General features: G+C 45.9%; 1 protein-coding gene across 2 annotated transcripts in view; it reads left to right on the top strand.

Moving 5' to 3' along the window:
- Positions 1–800: 800 nt before the first annotated feature.
- The window catches only part of LOC135455263 (ATP-binding cassette sub-family A member 9-like), a 31258-nt gene continuing 14678 nt past the window's right edge, over positions 801–17380 (top strand). For both annotated transcript variants that reach the window (XM_064728341.1, XM_064728342.1), the window contains exons 1-19: positions 801–965; positions 3007–3116; positions 3696–3912; positions 4650–4808; positions 5054–5154; positions 5376–5602; positions 6475–6613; positions 6978–7163; positions 8658–8805; positions 9264–9435; positions 9976–10031; positions 10432–10542; positions 11428–11603; positions 11891–12010; positions 12976–13114; positions 13467–13557; positions 13857–13996; positions 14559–14678; positions 15913–16108. In XM_064728341.1, the coding sequence (XP_064584411.1) occupies positions 3015–3116; positions 3696–3912; positions 4650–4808; positions 5054–5154; positions 5376–5602; positions 6475–6613; positions 6978–7163; positions 8658–8805; positions 9264–9435; positions 9976–10031; positions 10432–10542; positions 11428–11603; positions 11891–12010; positions 12976–13114; positions 13467–13557; positions 13857–13996; positions 14559–14678; positions 15913–16108 (2600 nt within the window). In that variant the 5' untranslated portion in view covers positions 801–965; positions 3007–3014. The remainder of the gene's footprint in view (positions 966–3006; positions 3117–3695; positions 3913–4649; positions 4809–5053; positions 5155–5375; positions 5603–6474; positions 6614–6977; positions 7164–8657; positions 8806–9263; positions 9436–9975; positions 10032–10431; positions 10543–11427; positions 11604–11890; positions 12011–12975; positions 13115–13466; positions 13558–13856; positions 13997–14558; positions 14679–15912; positions 16109–17380) is intronic.

The following is a 17380-nucleotide window of genomic DNA, read 5'->3' as shown; positions in this document are numbered from 1 at the left end:
GCTCTGCCAAGGAAGTGGGCAGGGGGGAGGCTGAGATTCACTGCCTGGCACCTGGCAGCTCCCCCTCTTCACGTTAGGGTTGTTGGTTTTCCTTTAGGAAGGAGAGAAGGAGAAGGTTTGGACACCCAGGAGATGTTCTGGGACAGGTTTAACTCCATCCTGTGCCCTGACTTCCTGCACCTCTGCTGTCTGCCTCGCTCTGACACATCTGAATGGGATTTAAACCTTAGGGGTGGTTTTTTTTCCTGCTAGGCAGAGCAGGAGGAAGCAAATCCAGCTGCTCCACTTTTCCTGTCCCTCCCAGCCCTGGTTCCTCAGCCTAAGGATGCTGCTTTGGGCAGCCACGCTCCAGAGCCTGGGCTGAAACCAAACCCATCCCCTTTAGGAGTGCAGGCTTAGTCAGGAGACATTTATTTCAGCACTTCCAAGATGTTTTTTAGCTGGAAGAGCTGCAGCTATGCAGGAGGCAGCACTTCTCTGCTGCTCCTGCTCTGTGGCTGATGGCACGGGAAGAGTTTGCCACCTTTTGTCCTCCCCTGGCTGTGCTGTGACATCTCTGTTGACTTCAGCCCCACTTGCTGCACTGAGAAACACAGCAGAGTTTGCTAGAGAAAGGATTTCTGTGTGGTTTGTTGTGGGGCTGGTTTTTCCTCTCCTGGCCACCACTCAAGAATGTCCAGAGTTAACTTTTCGGACGAGGCGCTCCAGCGCCCCAACAGCGATGTGCTCTGTTTGCTTCTTCTGACACAAATAAAGCTGGAGCTCGGCCAGGGAGGAAGGACAAGGAAGCCAGGGGAACAAAAGAACCCATGATGTGAGGAATGTCTTTTGCAGAAGTGCCTGAGGGGGGAAAAAACGGGAAAAGAGAGCTGGGAGTTTTTGGGAGAGCCAGTCAAGCCCAGGGAGGCTCAGCACCTCTGCTCCTCAGGACAGGCTCTGGAGTCCTCTGCAACCTTCCTGCTGAGGTAAGGCTGAAGCATTTTTCCTAAACCTAAATAGCAAATGTTATTTTGAAGGTATGAAACCGCCAGTAAATGATAATGCTGTTAATAACACTGGGTGAGGATACAATGTGTTGGTGAGGCATGGGGCATCTTTCTAATAGGATGGGTCAAGCTTAGGGGTGTTTAAAGGCAACAGAGTCTTTTAAACCTTGCTTTGAGATGAAATAACACACAAATGGAGCTCAGCTTGTGGCAGAGATTTATTTCCAGTGTTTCTCAGCACTACAAGGAGGCAGCAGCTCCAGCTCAGTATTTTAAATGATCCAGGACATACGAGGAGCAGGTTTCTTTCCCTACCTTCAGTGTAAGCTAAAGTTTGGATTTAAAAGTTCTGTCCATCTTATGCTCTAAAAAAATCCTCCTAAAATACCACAGGAGCAAAGAAATCCGTTGTGCCACATTTTCCCCAGCTGCCCAAACCCTGCAGCAGCACGGGGTCAGTGGGCACTGAGGGGTGACCACACAGGGGACATGGGGCATGTCCAGGATGAGCTCCTGGTGTGCCACTCTCCACCCCAGGATCTCCTGGGACTGTCAGCCCGCTGAGGTTACTCCATGGGACCCTTAGATCCACCTGGCAAGGGACTTTAGCTGTGACACCAACCCCGTGGCAATGGTGGAGATGTGCAGGTGACACTCAACCTCCTGATCCTCACTTCTGTGGGGTGAAAAAGCAACCAAATATTAGCAAGTTTAAACCCACAGATTATTCAAAGAAGTCTAGAGGTTATTACACACTAAATTCAAATTTTTATACACCTGGGTTTAATGAGAGCATCAGTGAGGAAAAACTCTGTTTAGAGATGGTGGCAAAAGCCAGGGCAAGTGTTTGCAGCCCATTGGTTGCAGCTGCTTTTCCAGCATTTCAGTGCCTGCTGTCTCATCACATCCAGAGATTCAGCCCCTGAGGGCTGAATAGAAATATCTGGAGGAAGATAAAGTCTGTTTTGCCTGTCAGCACCAGGAGGCATTGTCCCCCAGGGGAACAACACAACGTAAATCTTCCTTCCCTATGACAGGAAGGCTTGAAGGGATTAGATCTGTAACACCTCCGACTTTTCTACCTGAGAATCACTTAGAGAAGATCAGGATTTTGTTGAAAAGCAGATTTTAGCTCCAGATGTGACAGCAGAGCACTTTGGCCATGTGAACAGAGCTCTTTTACATGGAGCTACTGAATCCTTTTGCTCATTAAAGGTCCTCATGGATATTTTATGGATGGTTAAAAGCAAAAGTCTCATCTGCAGAAATCTGACAGGCAGCTTTGTGCTTTACTTCTTTCAGTTCCCACATTAACCAGGCAAAATAATCCTTGTTTTGCTTGGACCGTGTCGTTTTGAGGATTCTGCCCTGTCTGTTGGAGTAACACCTCAGTGCATGCTCATGGCCACTCAGTTTTATCTCATTTCTCATTAATAACCTGCCAGTGACATCTCTCCCACGCACTTCCAAGAATTTGCTCTCTATTAGCTCCGAGGTCCCTTCAGCAGATGCTGCTTTACACAAGAGCTCAGCTCACACCACAGCCAGGAGTTGCTCAACACTTCTTGGTGCTGAGCCTAAAGCACATTAAAATTGCAAGCAAAAGGATTTTAGGGATTTTAATTGACTATATTGTTGTTGTTTCTTGGATATGGAGCCCACCCAAGATTATTAGGTCATGTAATGTGATAGTCCCTTTATATTTCATCAATAAATGATGAACTCCTCCCAAACTCCCCATGCTGAAGCATGGAAGCCTGAAATTCTGATTTCTATCAGCATTTGCTGCTGAGCTGTGAGGGTTGGAGTGTGTTGAGGGTGATGAGGTCTCTTGGACCCTGTGCTGCGGGGGTGGTTGTGCTCAGCACACAACATCTGAGTTTCTTCAGCTCATTATTGCTGTAAAATGGGAGAAAAAGCTTCACTGCACATCTGCAAGGACTGTGCAAATAAAACCAGTTGCTGCTGGTTTGGCTTTTGTTGTATTTGAAAGCAATTTTCAAAAAGAATTTGTCTCTAGGTTCAAAGATGAAGACAGTCCAGAGGAATATAAGTGTATTCCAGCAAACTAAAATTCTCTTGTGGAAAAATGTCCTGATCAAGTGGAGGATGAAGACGCAGAGCTTTCAGGTATGAAAAAATTAAAAATTAAAAATCAAAATAAAAGTAGTAGCTAACTACTGAGAGTGGCCAATCCCTGCATGCCCCTAGACACCAACTTCTTTGGGTAAAATTAGAACCTAAAGTACTTTTGAGAAGCCTGCCTGGTAATGAACACTTGGAGACTTGAATTGGTTTTTTTTAATGGTGATATTTATGTCTGATTTGTGACAAATGAGAGCACAGATGGGTTCTTGGAGAAGGCGATGGCCACAATGCAGAGAATCTCTCCATCCCCATCTAAGAACTTTAACTACTTTTGAAAAGCCTGACTGGTAATGAACACTTGGAGACTCGAATTATTTTTTTTAATGGTGATATTTATGTCTGATTTGTGACAAATGAGAGCACAGATGGGCTCTTGGAGCAGGTGATGGGCACAATGCAGAGAATCCCTTCATTCCCACCTGAGAAATGGGTGTGAGCGAGTCCCTCTTATTTACATTTTAATCCAGCAACGACTGAATTCCTCCCGCTCCCATTTTAATCCCACAAAGAACCTGCTTCTATCCTGCCATGACGTTCTCCTCCCCGCTCTCCCTGGTGCAGGAGTGGATCCTGTCCCTGCTCTTCCTGCCCCTGGTGTTCATCGTGTCCGGGTTCGTGTTCATGACGCAGAGCCGGCACCCCGAGGTGCCCGCCGAGCACCTGGGCTACCTGGACGACCCTGCCTTCAATGCCACCGGGGCCACCGTCACCTTCACCCCCGTCACTGCCACCACCAGGCACATCATGAGCAAAGTGGCCTCCAGCTCTGTCATGACGGGTGGGTTTTGCTTTTTAAATATTGGATTTTGTCGTTGTTGAAGCTGTTGCGTGCGTGCTGTGTTGTGGCGGTTCTTCAGCGTCTTTGGTCAGGAGATGGTTTAAAATTCATCCTGAATCCTCCATTTTCACAAATATTTCCTCTGTAGGATTTAAACTACCTGTGAGGCCAGTGTGCCCTTCTGAACTGGAAAGCTCTGCCTTACCTAATATTCCCTAATACTTTTAAAACACATTAAAAAACATTCTTTTGAGGTGCATTTCTTCTCAACAGGTAAAGTCTGAAGTATTTAGAGCTGCCTCCATGGCCAGTGAGTGTGGATGCCATGGGACAGAGAGAAACGGCAAACAGCAGCTTGTGAGAAGTTTTAGGGAGCTGGAAAGATGTGATAACTTGTTGACTATAAACAATTTGCAGGTGGTGGTTTTCTACTTTATTTTTCTGTTCCTCTAAAGGACAGTGCGTGAGAAAGAGGTTTATGTTAGTTAGCCAATAGAATAGAACCTATTGTACCACTCTATAAAAACCACGCGGTTCTTTTGAATAAAGCCTTTTTTGCCTTTTCTACGATCCTGCCTCTCACCTGTTCCTGCCCCGACCCTGGCACAAGAGTGGCAAGTGAGAACTGGAAAAGGAGGAGTTGCAGTGCTGAGAAAGCAGAACATTCCCTCAACGCCTCTGGACACAATTCCAGACTCACAAAATCTCACGGCAATATTTTTTCTGGCACTCCACAGGTATAAAACTAGTGGAAGTGGCTGATGAGAGAGCCATGGAGAAAGCCTGGATTTCAAACAGGGAAACTATAGGAGTTGTATTTAAGGACAACTTCTCCTACCACCTCAGGTTTCCTACCACCCATGTGATTCTTCCTAATGAAGTCATTGGAGACGTAGGTAATACAAAATGAGAATTTCAGGGTGGTTGCCTGGTGTGAACAGAGTGGGAATAATCCACATTTGTTAAGTGATGGAATGAATTGTGGTTTGAGGTTTTTTTTGTTTGAATTTGGGTGGTTTGGGTTTTTTTTCTTGTCACTGTCCATTTGAAGATTTTCCCATAGTGCCAGTGTGTTCTTGTCATTACATTTAATAATGAAAATTAATCACTTTTCATTAGTGTGATGCCCTTTGCCTTGCAGATGCCTGCTATAACTTCTCCTTGAAGAGCTGTGAGAGTCCAAGGTACTGGTACAAAGGCTTCCTGTCCCTGCAGTCCAGCATTGATGCTGCCATTATAGAGGTAAATCCAATTTAGGAACTGATGGAGACATCCTTTTATTTTAAATATAATATAGGAAAGGCAAACTCTGCTGTGGGAATAGCAAGGGATGGCTTTGTCAGAAAATAAAGCTGTTTTTAAAACTTAATCCAGGGAGGATGAAGCAGAATATTCCTTGTATAAATGCATCCCACTGCAGGAAATAAGCAAAACACTGATCTGTTGACCTTGCATTCCTTTAGATGGTGACAAATCATTCTGTTTGGGAAGAAATGGAATCCATTGCTGGTGCCAGAATGAAGTCCCAGAGCATCATGTTCTCCATCAGCCTGGAGTACGGCTACTTCATGGTCATTATCGTGATGTGCTTCTTGCCCTTCATGTATTTCTTATCAAGGAATGTCACACGAGAAAAGAAGCAGCTCAAAGAATTGATGAAGACCATGGGCCTGCAGGACATTTCATTTTGGTGAGCTCTTTTTTAACTGGGACACATTTGCCAAAAATCAGCCTGTTCCTGGGCACTTGTGGTGTTTTCTGAGTCCCCAGGACGAAGGAGGAATTGAGAATCTGACTCCATGTTCTTAGAAGGTTAATTTATTATTTTATGTACTTGTATTATATTAAAGAAATATATACTAAAACTACACTAAAGAATAGAGAAAGGATACAGACAGAAGGTTGCAAAGAATGATAATGAAAACTCGTGACTCTCTCCAGAGTCCCGACGCAGCCTGGCCGCGATTGGTCATTAAATAAAAACAATTCACATGAATCCGATGAAACAATCACCTGTTGGATAAACAATCTCCAAGCACATTCCAAAGCAGCAAACACAGGAGAAGCAATGAGATAATATTATTTTCCTTTTTCTCTGAGGCTTCTCAGCTTCCCAGGAGAAGAAATCCTGGTGAAGGGATTTTTCAGAAAATATGACAGTGACAGGCCCTTGAGAAGCCAATTAATGAGTTTAACAGGTTTATAACTTTTCTCCAGCACTCTGTGAGATTGATTCCTGGTAGAGACAAGGAAACACTGTTGTGCAAATACTTCAATCAGTCAAGGAAAAACATACTTGCATTGATTGAAAATTTACATCAAATATTAATTGATGCAACTGATCAGTGCATTTGTTCAGTTTCTCATCCAGAGGGTTGAGCGTGGCAGTGGTGTCCTCTGCTGTCTGGGGCATTTCCTCCTATGCTGGATCACCTGAGGACGTGAAAAAGAAATTATTTCCATGGGAAATAATCAATATTTCAATTTAAACACTTCTGACTGATAAGCTGTAAGCAGAGGCGTTAATGACCGCCAGGGCTGATGGCACCTGTCCCTCCCCAGGCTGTCCTGGAGTTTGCTGTACTCCCTTTATGTGCTGATCTTCTCCTGCCTGCTGACGGCCCTGGTGCTGCGCCACCGCTTCTTCGCCAGCAGCTTCCCTGCAGTCTTACTCCTCTTCTTCCTCTATGGCCTGGCGTGTGTAAGTCCGGCTTTGAAGCCAGATTTCCTCCCCACGTGATTTATTACCCTGTTGATGAGCCTGAGCATTGCTCCAGAGCCTTTTGCACAGGGCTCAGGAGCTTCGTGGGCCACGCTGGCTGGAACATCTGAGTGGTTTTCCAGGCCAGCAGCAGAGATTTGGTTTGCAGCCTGAAGGGCTGACAGGATCTTGTTTGGCTACAAAAGGCACAGTTTGAAACTCAGATCAACCCACTAAGAAGGGCTTGAGTGGGTTTTATTACACAGACTCAGCTCAGCAGAGATCTGATGCCTGGCAGGTGGAAGTGCTGCTGTTTAGAATATTTATTTCTTTCAATGGTTGAAGGAAAGCCCTGTCCTTACAGGTCCACCTGGTTTTCATGCTCTGCTCCCTCTTAAGGACCTCCAAGCTTGCCAGCTCCACAGGCTTCCTCATCATCTTCATCTTCGGGTTCCTGAGCCTGGCAGTGCTGATAGAAGAAGTCCCCAATCCCCTGAAGTGGTTCCTTGGTCTGATGTGTCCTTTTGCTTTCAACACTGGCATTGTCAAGGTAGGGGGGCACCACCCCTGCAGCTGAACCTTCCCTCCTTCCCCTGCTGGTGGAGAAAGGTGCAGGAATTCCTGCCCTTAGCTCAGAAATCCAGCTGGAAACCAGCCAGGCATTTTCCCTTCCTCTGCACAGCCCCCAGGTGAGCTGAGCAGTGCTGGCCAGCACTGAGGGGCTCCAACACCCCCATCCCATTCCCCTGCTTCAAAAGCAGCTGAATGCAGGGACAAACAGGGCCCTTGGCACAAAACATCTGCTGTTGTGCACATCTGCAGCTTCCACATGTCCCCATCCTGCACACAACAGCCCCATTATCCTCGGGAACATCAGGGACAGCATCCTTGGCTGCCCAGCCCTTCCCCTGCTCCTTCCCTAAATGAGCCTTGCTTGGTCGTATCTTATGCAAGCTGTTACCGCTCCAGAGCTCAGTCCCCAAGGGGACTGGGTGCCAGAAGCCAGCTCGCTCTCAGACCAAGGCCGCGGGTTAGCCCCTAGCAAGCAGGGAGATATTCAGCTCTTAGTGATTAGGCAGCTCTTGTGATTTCAGCTTTGCTTGCTAGGTAGCTTTTCCCTTGGCCTAAGGCTCCAGCAGACGGCAGAGAGAGGAGAAGCAGAAGACGCTGGCTGTTCCACGAGTATGGCTTTATTGTAGGGGTCTGTGAAGGGTCTCAGCTCTTCTTCTTCCGAGTTAGTAGGGGTACAGTATGTTACTTTTATACTCTTGGTCTGGATCCAATCCTGACCAATGGCAAAGGTGTTAGAGTGACCATAAGTGACCAATAGTAGGGTTTAACACAATATTGCCTTACATGGCTATAGGGATAAGGTACAAGGCGGATGTCCCTGGAGACAGGAAACTTCTTTGCCGCTGTGTCAGCATTCTATTCTCCAAGGGGCCCTGGCTAAACCTGAGGGGTTTACTACACTTCCCGGCAGCAGGGACGGTGCAAATGCAGCTCTGGATGGATTCCTGCTGCTGCTGCCCTTCCTCCATCCCCACCCTGCAGAAATCCAGTTCCCCCTTCTCCATTAGTCATAGCTGCACAGCTCCTGCTAGCTCTGGCAATCTAATATTTGATTTCTTGATATCTATTTTTTTTTAAATCTGCCTGGGAGAGGAGATTTCTGCAGCAGCAGAAAAAGGGACTGATTTGTTGATTTGCCATATGGTTAAATAAACCATTATGTAAATTAGAACATTTTTGTCATGACTCTGTCACATCAAGAGTGCCCATATCAGGTTTTTTTTTTTAATTGATCTCCTCTAAAACTCTGATATTTTTTTCTGTTTCTGGATTGTTCTGAAAAATTCTGGATTAAAGCATGAAGATCTCTGCATGGAGTTAATTCATTCCCCCTCCCCTCCAGAGAGAAAATAAGAACAGTTGGTCAGTACTGCAGATTATTTCTGGTTTAAAAAACAGTTGCATCCATGGCTTGGTAGCATCTGCATATTTTTCCAGCCTGAAATTTATTCTTCTTCCTCTTTTATTTCAGATTTTTGATTTAGAGAAATATGGAATAGGTTTCTCCTTTTCCAACCTTATGGAGGAAGCATACTTTTTATTTTCAACCTACATACTGCTGGTGTTTGACTCAGTCTTGTACATGCTGCTGGCTCTGTATTTCGACAAAATTCTGCCAGGTAGGAAAGATTTATTTTTATTTACATGGATTGCATGGGCTATATCAAGGAAATGATGGGCTGCTCCTTTCTTGGACTCAACAAAAATAAGGTTTGGACTAAAAGAAATTTATGGTGTCGTGATTTTTCTGTTTCTGGCACATGCCAGATTCAGAGAATCAATGACAACAAAATATTTAACAATTTAAATTTAATATTTTTACTTTCTAATTATGAGATTATAGTGTAATAACGTGTAGGACAATACTTTAATTCATTACAAAAACCACTGAATTCATGACATAATTCCCTTGAGCCACCCTCCTTGTCTCCTCTACTTCTGCTCCAAACCTGGCAGGGGCTTGACTGGAAAAAAGCACCAATTTTGTGCTATTTGAAACTCCTTAAAGTTTAGCCTAGCATGGTGTCTTGGCTGTGCCTTTGGCTGATGTCAGGCCATCTTTGTGCTTTCCTGGCAGGCAAATATGGGATCCCAGCCCCTCCTTTGTTCTTCCTGAAGGCCTCGTACTGGATGAGGAGCAGGAGAGGCTCCAGCAGGGACGTGCCCAGAGCCACAGCAAACCCTGAGGAGCTCCTGGGGGACGATGTGGAGCCTGTGCCCCCCGAATTCCTGGGCAAAGAGGCCATCAGGTTCAGAGAGAAGGGATTGCTTGTGTCTGCTTTAGCGCTCCCCACTCCTTCCATCAGCTTGGGTTGGACTTTTCGAGGCTGTTTCCATGTTCGTGAGACTCTTGCAAAAAAAAAAAAAAAATCTCTTGTTTCACAGAGAAAAATTAGAGATAAAAAGATAATTCAGACTGGTCACTAAAGGTGAAATTTAGGTAAATTTATGTTTACAAATAACTGAGTTTTTTTTGTTGTTGTGGACTTTCAACGTTCTTTAGGGACAAAAGGGAGAATAAAGAGGGTAACCCATTGTGAAAGTGTTGCAATGGGCTTGGCCCTGTCTTTGCCAGTCTTGGTGCCCCATTTTTGGTGCCAGACTGGGATGTTCACACCTGGGCACAGAGCCTGTCAAACCTCTAAATCTCAGCTTTATTTCCCAGCACTTCTTATTTACTTCATGCCATTTCTGTCATTGTAACCTAAGGTCCATAAAAATGTAAAAGGGCAGCATTGAAAAGCATTAACAGAAATCCCCAAATAATAACCTCCTTACCTTCCTTTTAGGCTCCACAATATTAAAAAAGTCTATAAGAAGGACAAGAAGACAGAAGCTTTAAGAGGTATGAAAGCTGTGGGATTGATTCCTGCTAAAGACAAGGAGACACCTTTGTGCAAACAGTCAATGAAAAAAAATGCTTGCATTGCTTGAAAATTTATGTCAAATATTAATTGATGTGACTGATCACTATTTTGTTTAATCTTTACTAATTTGCTGGTTTTAATAAGACTAAAGAGAAGAAATATTTTATTTTTTAAAAATTGTTTTATTTCTGCCTTTTCTGATAAATACAGACCAACTCCTTATGCCTTTAAATGTTTGCAGAGCTTTGCCCCACTCAGTGCTCTTTGGGCTAATTATTATCACTTAATTCTTGTACTTTCTGACTCCTGCCTTTGACAATGAGGGAGGGCAATACAAACCTCATTTCTCCCAAGACTTGATAGTTATTTTTGTTCCAGGTCTGTCTTTAAGCATTTATGAGGGTCAGATCACCGCCTTGCTGGGCCACAGTGGGGCTGGAAAGACAACGCTGCTGAACGTGCTCAGTGGGCTCAGCTTGCCTTCGGAAGGTAGGACAAGGCTGGGATGGGGTGGCCTTGATCCAAAAGCTCTAAAGGTCAATTCATTCCCCCTCATCCCACTGTCTTGGTTTGAACAGCCAGGTGTCTCCTAAGGAAGGCAGGAGCCTCCCTTGAAATGGAAAATGTAAATCCCCTCCTTCCCAATTGTTATAAATTTGAAATTAAGGAGCTCTCGGGCAAAGATGTGGGAGTAGGAATAACAGTTCTCTATTAGGAAAAACAAATTAAAATTAAAAGAAAATATAAAAATACAAATGCAATATTATAAAACAACACTGCCAGAGCCAGACCATGCCCTGCCCCCTGTGTGCCAGGGGGTGTCCCAGCCCCATCCATGGGGGCTCAGCCCTCCTGCAGTGCCAGCTGTGGCTCTGCTGCAGCAGGGATCCTGCACAAGGGGGGAGTTTTCCTCTGCAGCTCCAGGGCTGCTGCAGATGGGCCTGGGCTCCCTCTGGCCATGCAGGGCAGCAGAAAGCTGCTCCTCTGGCAATGCAGGGGGCAAAGGCTGCTGGGGTGTCCCAAAGCTCAGATTGGATCCAGGTAGGAATGCTTGGCTCCTCCCCTGGGCGGAGCATCTCCCCATGGGATGCTGGGATTGGATCAGCCCTGCAGGGACACTGACTGGCCATGGACAGAAGATAATTAATAATTAATGACCCATGAAAAGAAGATAATTAATACTTCATGGCCCATAAGCAGAAGTGATCTCCTGGAGGGAGGACTGGTTGAGAAGAGGTAAAGAAAAAACTGCCCAATGAACAGCAGAGAACTGCCCCACCTCTAACAGATGCCAATAGAATATTGCCAGAATATTGCTACCCCCAGCCACATTTTGCCTTTCCAACCCAGGACACCATTTATCCCCATGAACAGGCTCTGCCACCATATACAACTACAAACTCTCAGAAATGGGAGACAGGGAGGAGATCAGGGGGATGATTGGGATTTGCCCGCAGTTCAACACGCAGTTTGAGGTCCTGACGGTGAAAGAAAACCTGAAGACCTTTGCAGAAATCAAGGGCATCAAGTCCAAAGAGGTGGAGCAAGAGGTGAGTGTGTGTTCCCCTCCATTCCACAGAGACTCCTTTTGCACTGGGAAGGTCAAAGATTCCACCTGGATCTTCTGAAAATTGAAGCTCCAAGCCCATCCAACCTGGTCTTGGGCACTGCCAGGGATCCAGGGGCAGCCACAGCTTCTCTGGGCACCCTGTGCCAGGGCCTCCCCACCCTCACAGGGAATAATTTCCTTCTGATGGCTAATTTAAATCTAAATCTCCCCTAATAAAGGATGGAAGGACAATGGCTGCTGAGAATGGACATCCTTGTGCTGTTCTAGGTGCAAAAGATTCTGGAACTGCTGGATATCAGCAACATTCAAGACACTCCAGCTGAAAAACTGAGTGGTGGACAGAAAAGGAAATTATCCATTGGAATAGCCATGCTTGGAAACCCCCAGGTAAAGCAGCAGGCATGGATCTGTGATGTAGGAAATACTCAGGTCCAGCATAATTAAAACCTTGGGCATGAATTTGGCTCTAGGATTTCTGACTTCTTTAAAGTGCTTATAATTAGAATGAATAAATTTCATAACTTCTTTTGTGTTTTAAATTCATAACCCACCTTGCCAGCCAAGTTTTGAAGCAGACAGAGTTCCCTGAGCTCTCACAGCCCCCTTGTCTGAAAGATGCCCAGAGTCTCTTGCCTTCAGAACCCCAAACTCTGTCGGGGTGTCTGTGGCCAATTCCCCAACTTCTGGGACTCAGGTTTGGCCCTCTCTGGGGCTCCCCTTTTGGGGGAGACCCTCCTGGAGCAGTTTTGTGTCAGGAAAGAGAGACCCACTTGATCTTTTTGGTCTTCAGGTTCTTGTTTATTGTTATCTTATCTAGAGTTTTGCACGCTGTCCACACCAGGCTCGACGCGCTAGAAAAGCACCTCAAAAATGGCCAACAACATCTTGGTACAAGGTCTTTTAATGCTAAACTATCCAATTAAGAACTGACACCTAGATTATTTCCCTTTTAACCCAATAACTGATCCCCAAAAACCTGCAATGGGGACTTTTCCCAATTACAAAATGCCACCCAAACCCATGAAGAAGGAGGAAGAAGAAGCATGAAGAAGAAACCCAGGATGACACCCTGTGCCCTCCATCTTGCTCCCATCCACTACATACTAAAAATCCTAAAGTCTAAATTTCCCACCTAAGTGATACACCTACACTACTCTCTATAATCTATTTCACACTTTTGTGGGTTCCAGTCCATCTTGAAGTCCAGGAAACTTTCTCCATGGATGAGGGTCAAAGTCAGAGCACCCCAGGGCAGACACAGAAATATTCCCAGTGCCCTGGGTTTCCCCAAAACCCCAAAGCCACGCCACCACTCCGGCAACGGGGAATGTCTGATCCCATCCTCCCTGCAGGTTTTGCTCCTGGACGAGCCCACGGCAGGGCTGGATCCTCTCTCCAGGCACCGCGTGTGGAGCCTCCTGCGGGAGCAGCGGGCGGGGAGGGTGATCCTGTTCAGCACCCAGTTCATGGACGAGGCTGACATCCTGGCAGGTGAGCTCTGCTGGGGCATCCCTGGGGCATAACTGAGGGAACCCCAGCAGCCCCAAGACAGGGGACAGCAGGGAGGGGGGCACTCTCCCATACCCTGGGGGTACAGGAGGCAGCCAGGCTGATCCCCATCAGCCTGGATTTAGGATGATCCCAGCAAAGGAGAGAGATTACACAGGTAGAGAAAGAGGACACAATCTGGGGCAAACCATTTGGGGAAAATAAGGGCATACAAAGGCAAAACCATTATAAAGCATAAAAACACACTACAACAGATAACCCAGCAGCACAAAGCCCCAAAAGATGGCAGCAGCTGCTCTGCACTAGAAATTCCTCTGGTTTTTCCTTTCTCCAGACCGCAAGGCTTTTATCTCGCATGGGAGGCTGAAGTGTGTTGGCTCTTCTCTGTTCCTGAAGAAGAAATGGGGGATTTGCTATCATCTAAGGTATCTCCTTAAGCCCCAACAATACCTGGCAACATGCAAGTACCAGGGGACACCAGAATTCATGAGACCTTAGAGCAGATGTCATCAAAACAAACAAATTGCCTGCATTAAAATCCAGCTCCATTAACTGAAACAGCAGTAAGATTTAGGGTTAGGGTTAATTAATCCAGAGCAGGGAATGAATGAAGAATTCTGGAGTTTCCTTTTTATGCATCCATAAAATGGATGTTGTTTGTCTGGGTGGGTTTGGGTTGTTTTTATTCCAAACCTAAGTGTTTGTGTTGTTTTCCACACTATAGGATCCATGTCAGTGAGTCTTGTGACCTGGAGAATCTGACATCTCTGGTGAAAGGGTACATCCCCAATGCCACGTTCTCAGGACACAGCCAGTATGAACTGAGATATAAACTGCCTTTAGAAAACATTAATAAATTCCCAGGTAATGTATATGAAAATAATTGAGGATTATTCATAGAGAGAGAAAAAAAAAACAAATGTGTGGAAGGAGAAATGCAAAGGGAGATTTTTTTACAGGAGTCACATCAAGACTTCAAAACCATCGCAGTTTGGGTTTTCCCCACAATGTTATCATACATTTAAGATCAAACTGTGCAACAAATGCTTTTCTACAGTTTGCAGTGACAAACCCTGCAGGCTAAACTGGGCCACGTGTGTTACTGAGAGTTCAGTTCTCTTTCTGTTAAATGCAAAGACAGATATAAGAGAAAACCCCACACAACCTGAGCTGCTCCATGCCCATTTCTCACCCACCATGCCCATCACTTCAGCCTGGCCATCCCACAGAGGGTGAAAACAGTCTGAAATATTGGTGCTAAGCAGAACACCTTCCATGAGGATGGCTCAGGAAGTTTTGTTTTCCTCCACACCTTAGTGTCCTGGCAGTTCTCTGTCACTGGAGATGCTCCAGTCAGGTTGGCTCAGCTGAGCCAGAGTGGTCTGGATATCTGTGCTAACACTTTTATTTTATCTCTGCCCTCCAGATCTGTTCAGAGGCCTCGACAGCTGCTCTGAGCAGGGAATTATCAACTATGGAGTCAGCATGACGACCCTGGAGGACGTGTTCCTGAGGCTGGAGGGAGAAGCCATGGACAATCAAAAAGGTACAATTTACAACCCACAGCCAAAGATCAGCTCCTCTGCAGAAACATCCAAAGGTGCCTCTTAAACTTTCATGAATCCCAGCCTAGAAGCTGGTCTTATGTAGCTGCAGCTCTCTTCACAGAGAACAGGCAGGCACAACTTCCCAAGGATATTTCCTGGGAATGGCAGCAAGGAACCTCAGAGAAAAACAATTCTTGTCTCTGTTCTCTGTTCCTGTTGTCTTTGCACATGTGGATTGTGTTAGGAAGATTGTTTACTTGAGGGATTTGTCAACTGGATTCTGCTGAGGATTGTTTTGTTTCCTTGGCCAATGACTCAAAGCTGTGTCCTGGCTGTCTTGGACAGTCACAGGTTTTTCTTTAGTGTTCTTTGTAGTATAGTATCTCTTTATTACAGTATAGTATTGTCTTGGTTTCAAAAGCCAGGTGTCTGCTAAGGAAGGCAGAAGCCTCCTCTGAAATGGAAAGTGTAAATCCCCTCCCTCCAAATTGCTGTAAATTTTAAATTAAGGGGCTCTCAGGCAAGAAAATATGGGAGAAGAAAATAACAGTTCTTTACTAGGGAAGAAAATAAAAAGAGCAAATGAACAATGCAGTAAACAAACCAACACTGCCAGAGTCAGAACCCAACCTGACACCCTGTGGGTCAGGCTGTTGGCAGCAGTCCCATTGGAATTGTGGCTCAGCCCTCCTGCAGTGTCAGGGGTGGTTCTGCTGGAGCAGGGATCCTGGAGAAAGGTGCAGTCTCTGCCTCTGAAGATCCAGGGGAAGAGGCAGCTGCTGTTCCTCTGGGAAATCCAGTGGAGAAGCCGTGCTGGTGTTCCAGAACCTCCAGATTATATCCAGGTAGGAATGCTTGGCTGGTGTTCCAGAATCTCCAGATTATATCCAGGTAGGAATGCTTGGCTCCTCCCTCTGGGCTCACATCTCCCAATGGGATGCTGTAGTTCTTGTCAGCCATGCAGTGACATTCAATAGCTGTTATCAGCAGATGTCTGCCCAGAGGGAGGAGTGGGTGTAGAAGAGATAAGGAAAACTGCCCACTGAATAGAAAACAACTGCCATACATTGGCAAATAGAATACAAATTGCTTGACAATCCAGGACAATAGTTTAATAAAGCAATTGTTCAGCATTCTGAATCAATGGAGTCAGGTGCCAATCACTCCCCACATCGGGGGCACCCTGCATTCTGTAATCTTGGACATAAATGTGCACGTGGAAACTCTCTGCAGATGAGCACGTCCCTGGGGAGGAGTGGGAAGAAGCAGCCCCAGGAAGTCCTGAGGAGGCCAGGCCAGGCTCCCTGCTGCTCTCGGACACCGGGATGGCATCAGTGCAGGGCCTGGCCCTCTGGAGGCAGCAGGTCTCTGCCGTGGCACGGGCGCACTTCTTGAAGCTCAAGAGCTCGGTGAAGAACCTGCGGTCCATGTAAGTCCCGAGGGGGTTCTGCAGGACAGCAGGACTCCTGGACAATTAACCAATGTGATTGAGCAGAAGCCACTTTATTGTTTACATTATGCTCTGTTAATACATTCTAACCCTACTGCACACTAATCACACGTTTCTTGATTGGTGCCTCTATCTTGTCCTCATGCTCTGCACTTTTCAGGGTGTGTGGTTGGTTACAGTCCAGTGCTTCACTGACTTTCACTTTTTTCACAGCCTTTATCTAATTCTTGCGGTCTCGGCATTTTGTTTCTCAGCCTCTTCTTTCTTAATTTAGCACAATTTATGTCCCAGTAACCTTGATGAATTCCAGAGGGCTCTGACAAGAACAACCGAAAGTGGTTTGGCTGGAGCACACTGCAGCCCAAGCTGTTCAAATCCATTGCTGCAGGGTTATCTCCTGGACGTCTGGAATTGGACAAGGTCACACCAGGGGGGACAACTTCCACACCCCTGTTTCCATGAGTTTGGATTAATTGATATGAGGTCTTGGCTAGGAAGGATCTCGGTCATCTGCACTCAGAGGAGGGGAAAGTTTTTTGCTTTCCAGTGCCAGTAACACAAAATCTCCCTTTTGTGCATTTTCATTTCTATGTTGAATAATTTATGCAAGAGAAACCCATTTTCTCTCGAAATAAAAGAATCATTTAGAAATCCTGATATGTCAAATGGAAGAAGTTTTAAAATGTCAGTGTGTACAGAGAGTGCTTTCAGGCTTCCTCTGTTTTTTCTTTTTTTTTTTTTTTAATTCTCTCATGTTGCCATTGCTTGAACTCATTTGGCCCCGCTGGTGTTCAAGCTGGAGTTCCTGGTAGGGTACAAGGAACTAAAGGAAGATGCTGATTTATGAGAAACTTGTATCTAAAGGAAGTCTGAAAGGCATTTCATGGCCCTAAAAAGTTGAGCAGGGCCTCAGCAGTCTGGATCTGAGGTTCTCTCCCTGCTACATTTTGAATCATTTGGTGGATGATCAAGGTTTGAGACTTCTGGAAATAAAATTTTCTCTGGTGACAAGGCCTGAGGGAATGGCTTGAGCTGTGTCAGGGGAGGGTTAGGTTGGATTTTGGGAAAGGTTCTTCCCCCAAGGGCACTGCCCAGGCTCCCCAGGGAATGGTCACGGCCTCAAGGCTGCCAGAGCTCCAGGAGAGTTTGGACACCACTTTGAGAGTTTGGGGTGCACAGGGTGGGATTTTTGGAATGTCCGGGCCATAAGCTCGATCATTGTGGGTCCCTTCCAAGTCAGAATATTCCATG

Source organism: Zonotrichia leucophrys, chromosome 18 (genome assembly GCF_028769735.1).
Source record: "Zonotrichia leucophrys gambelii isolate GWCS_2022_RI chromosome 18, RI_Zleu_2.0, whole genome shotgun sequence".
NCBI classification, from domain to species: domain Eukaryota; kingdom Metazoa; phylum Chordata; class Aves; order Passeriformes; family Passerellidae; genus Zonotrichia; species Zonotrichia leucophrys.
The sequence above is the reverse complement of the archived record's forward strand: the minus strand, read 5'-3'. Positions and strand labels throughout refer to the sequence as shown.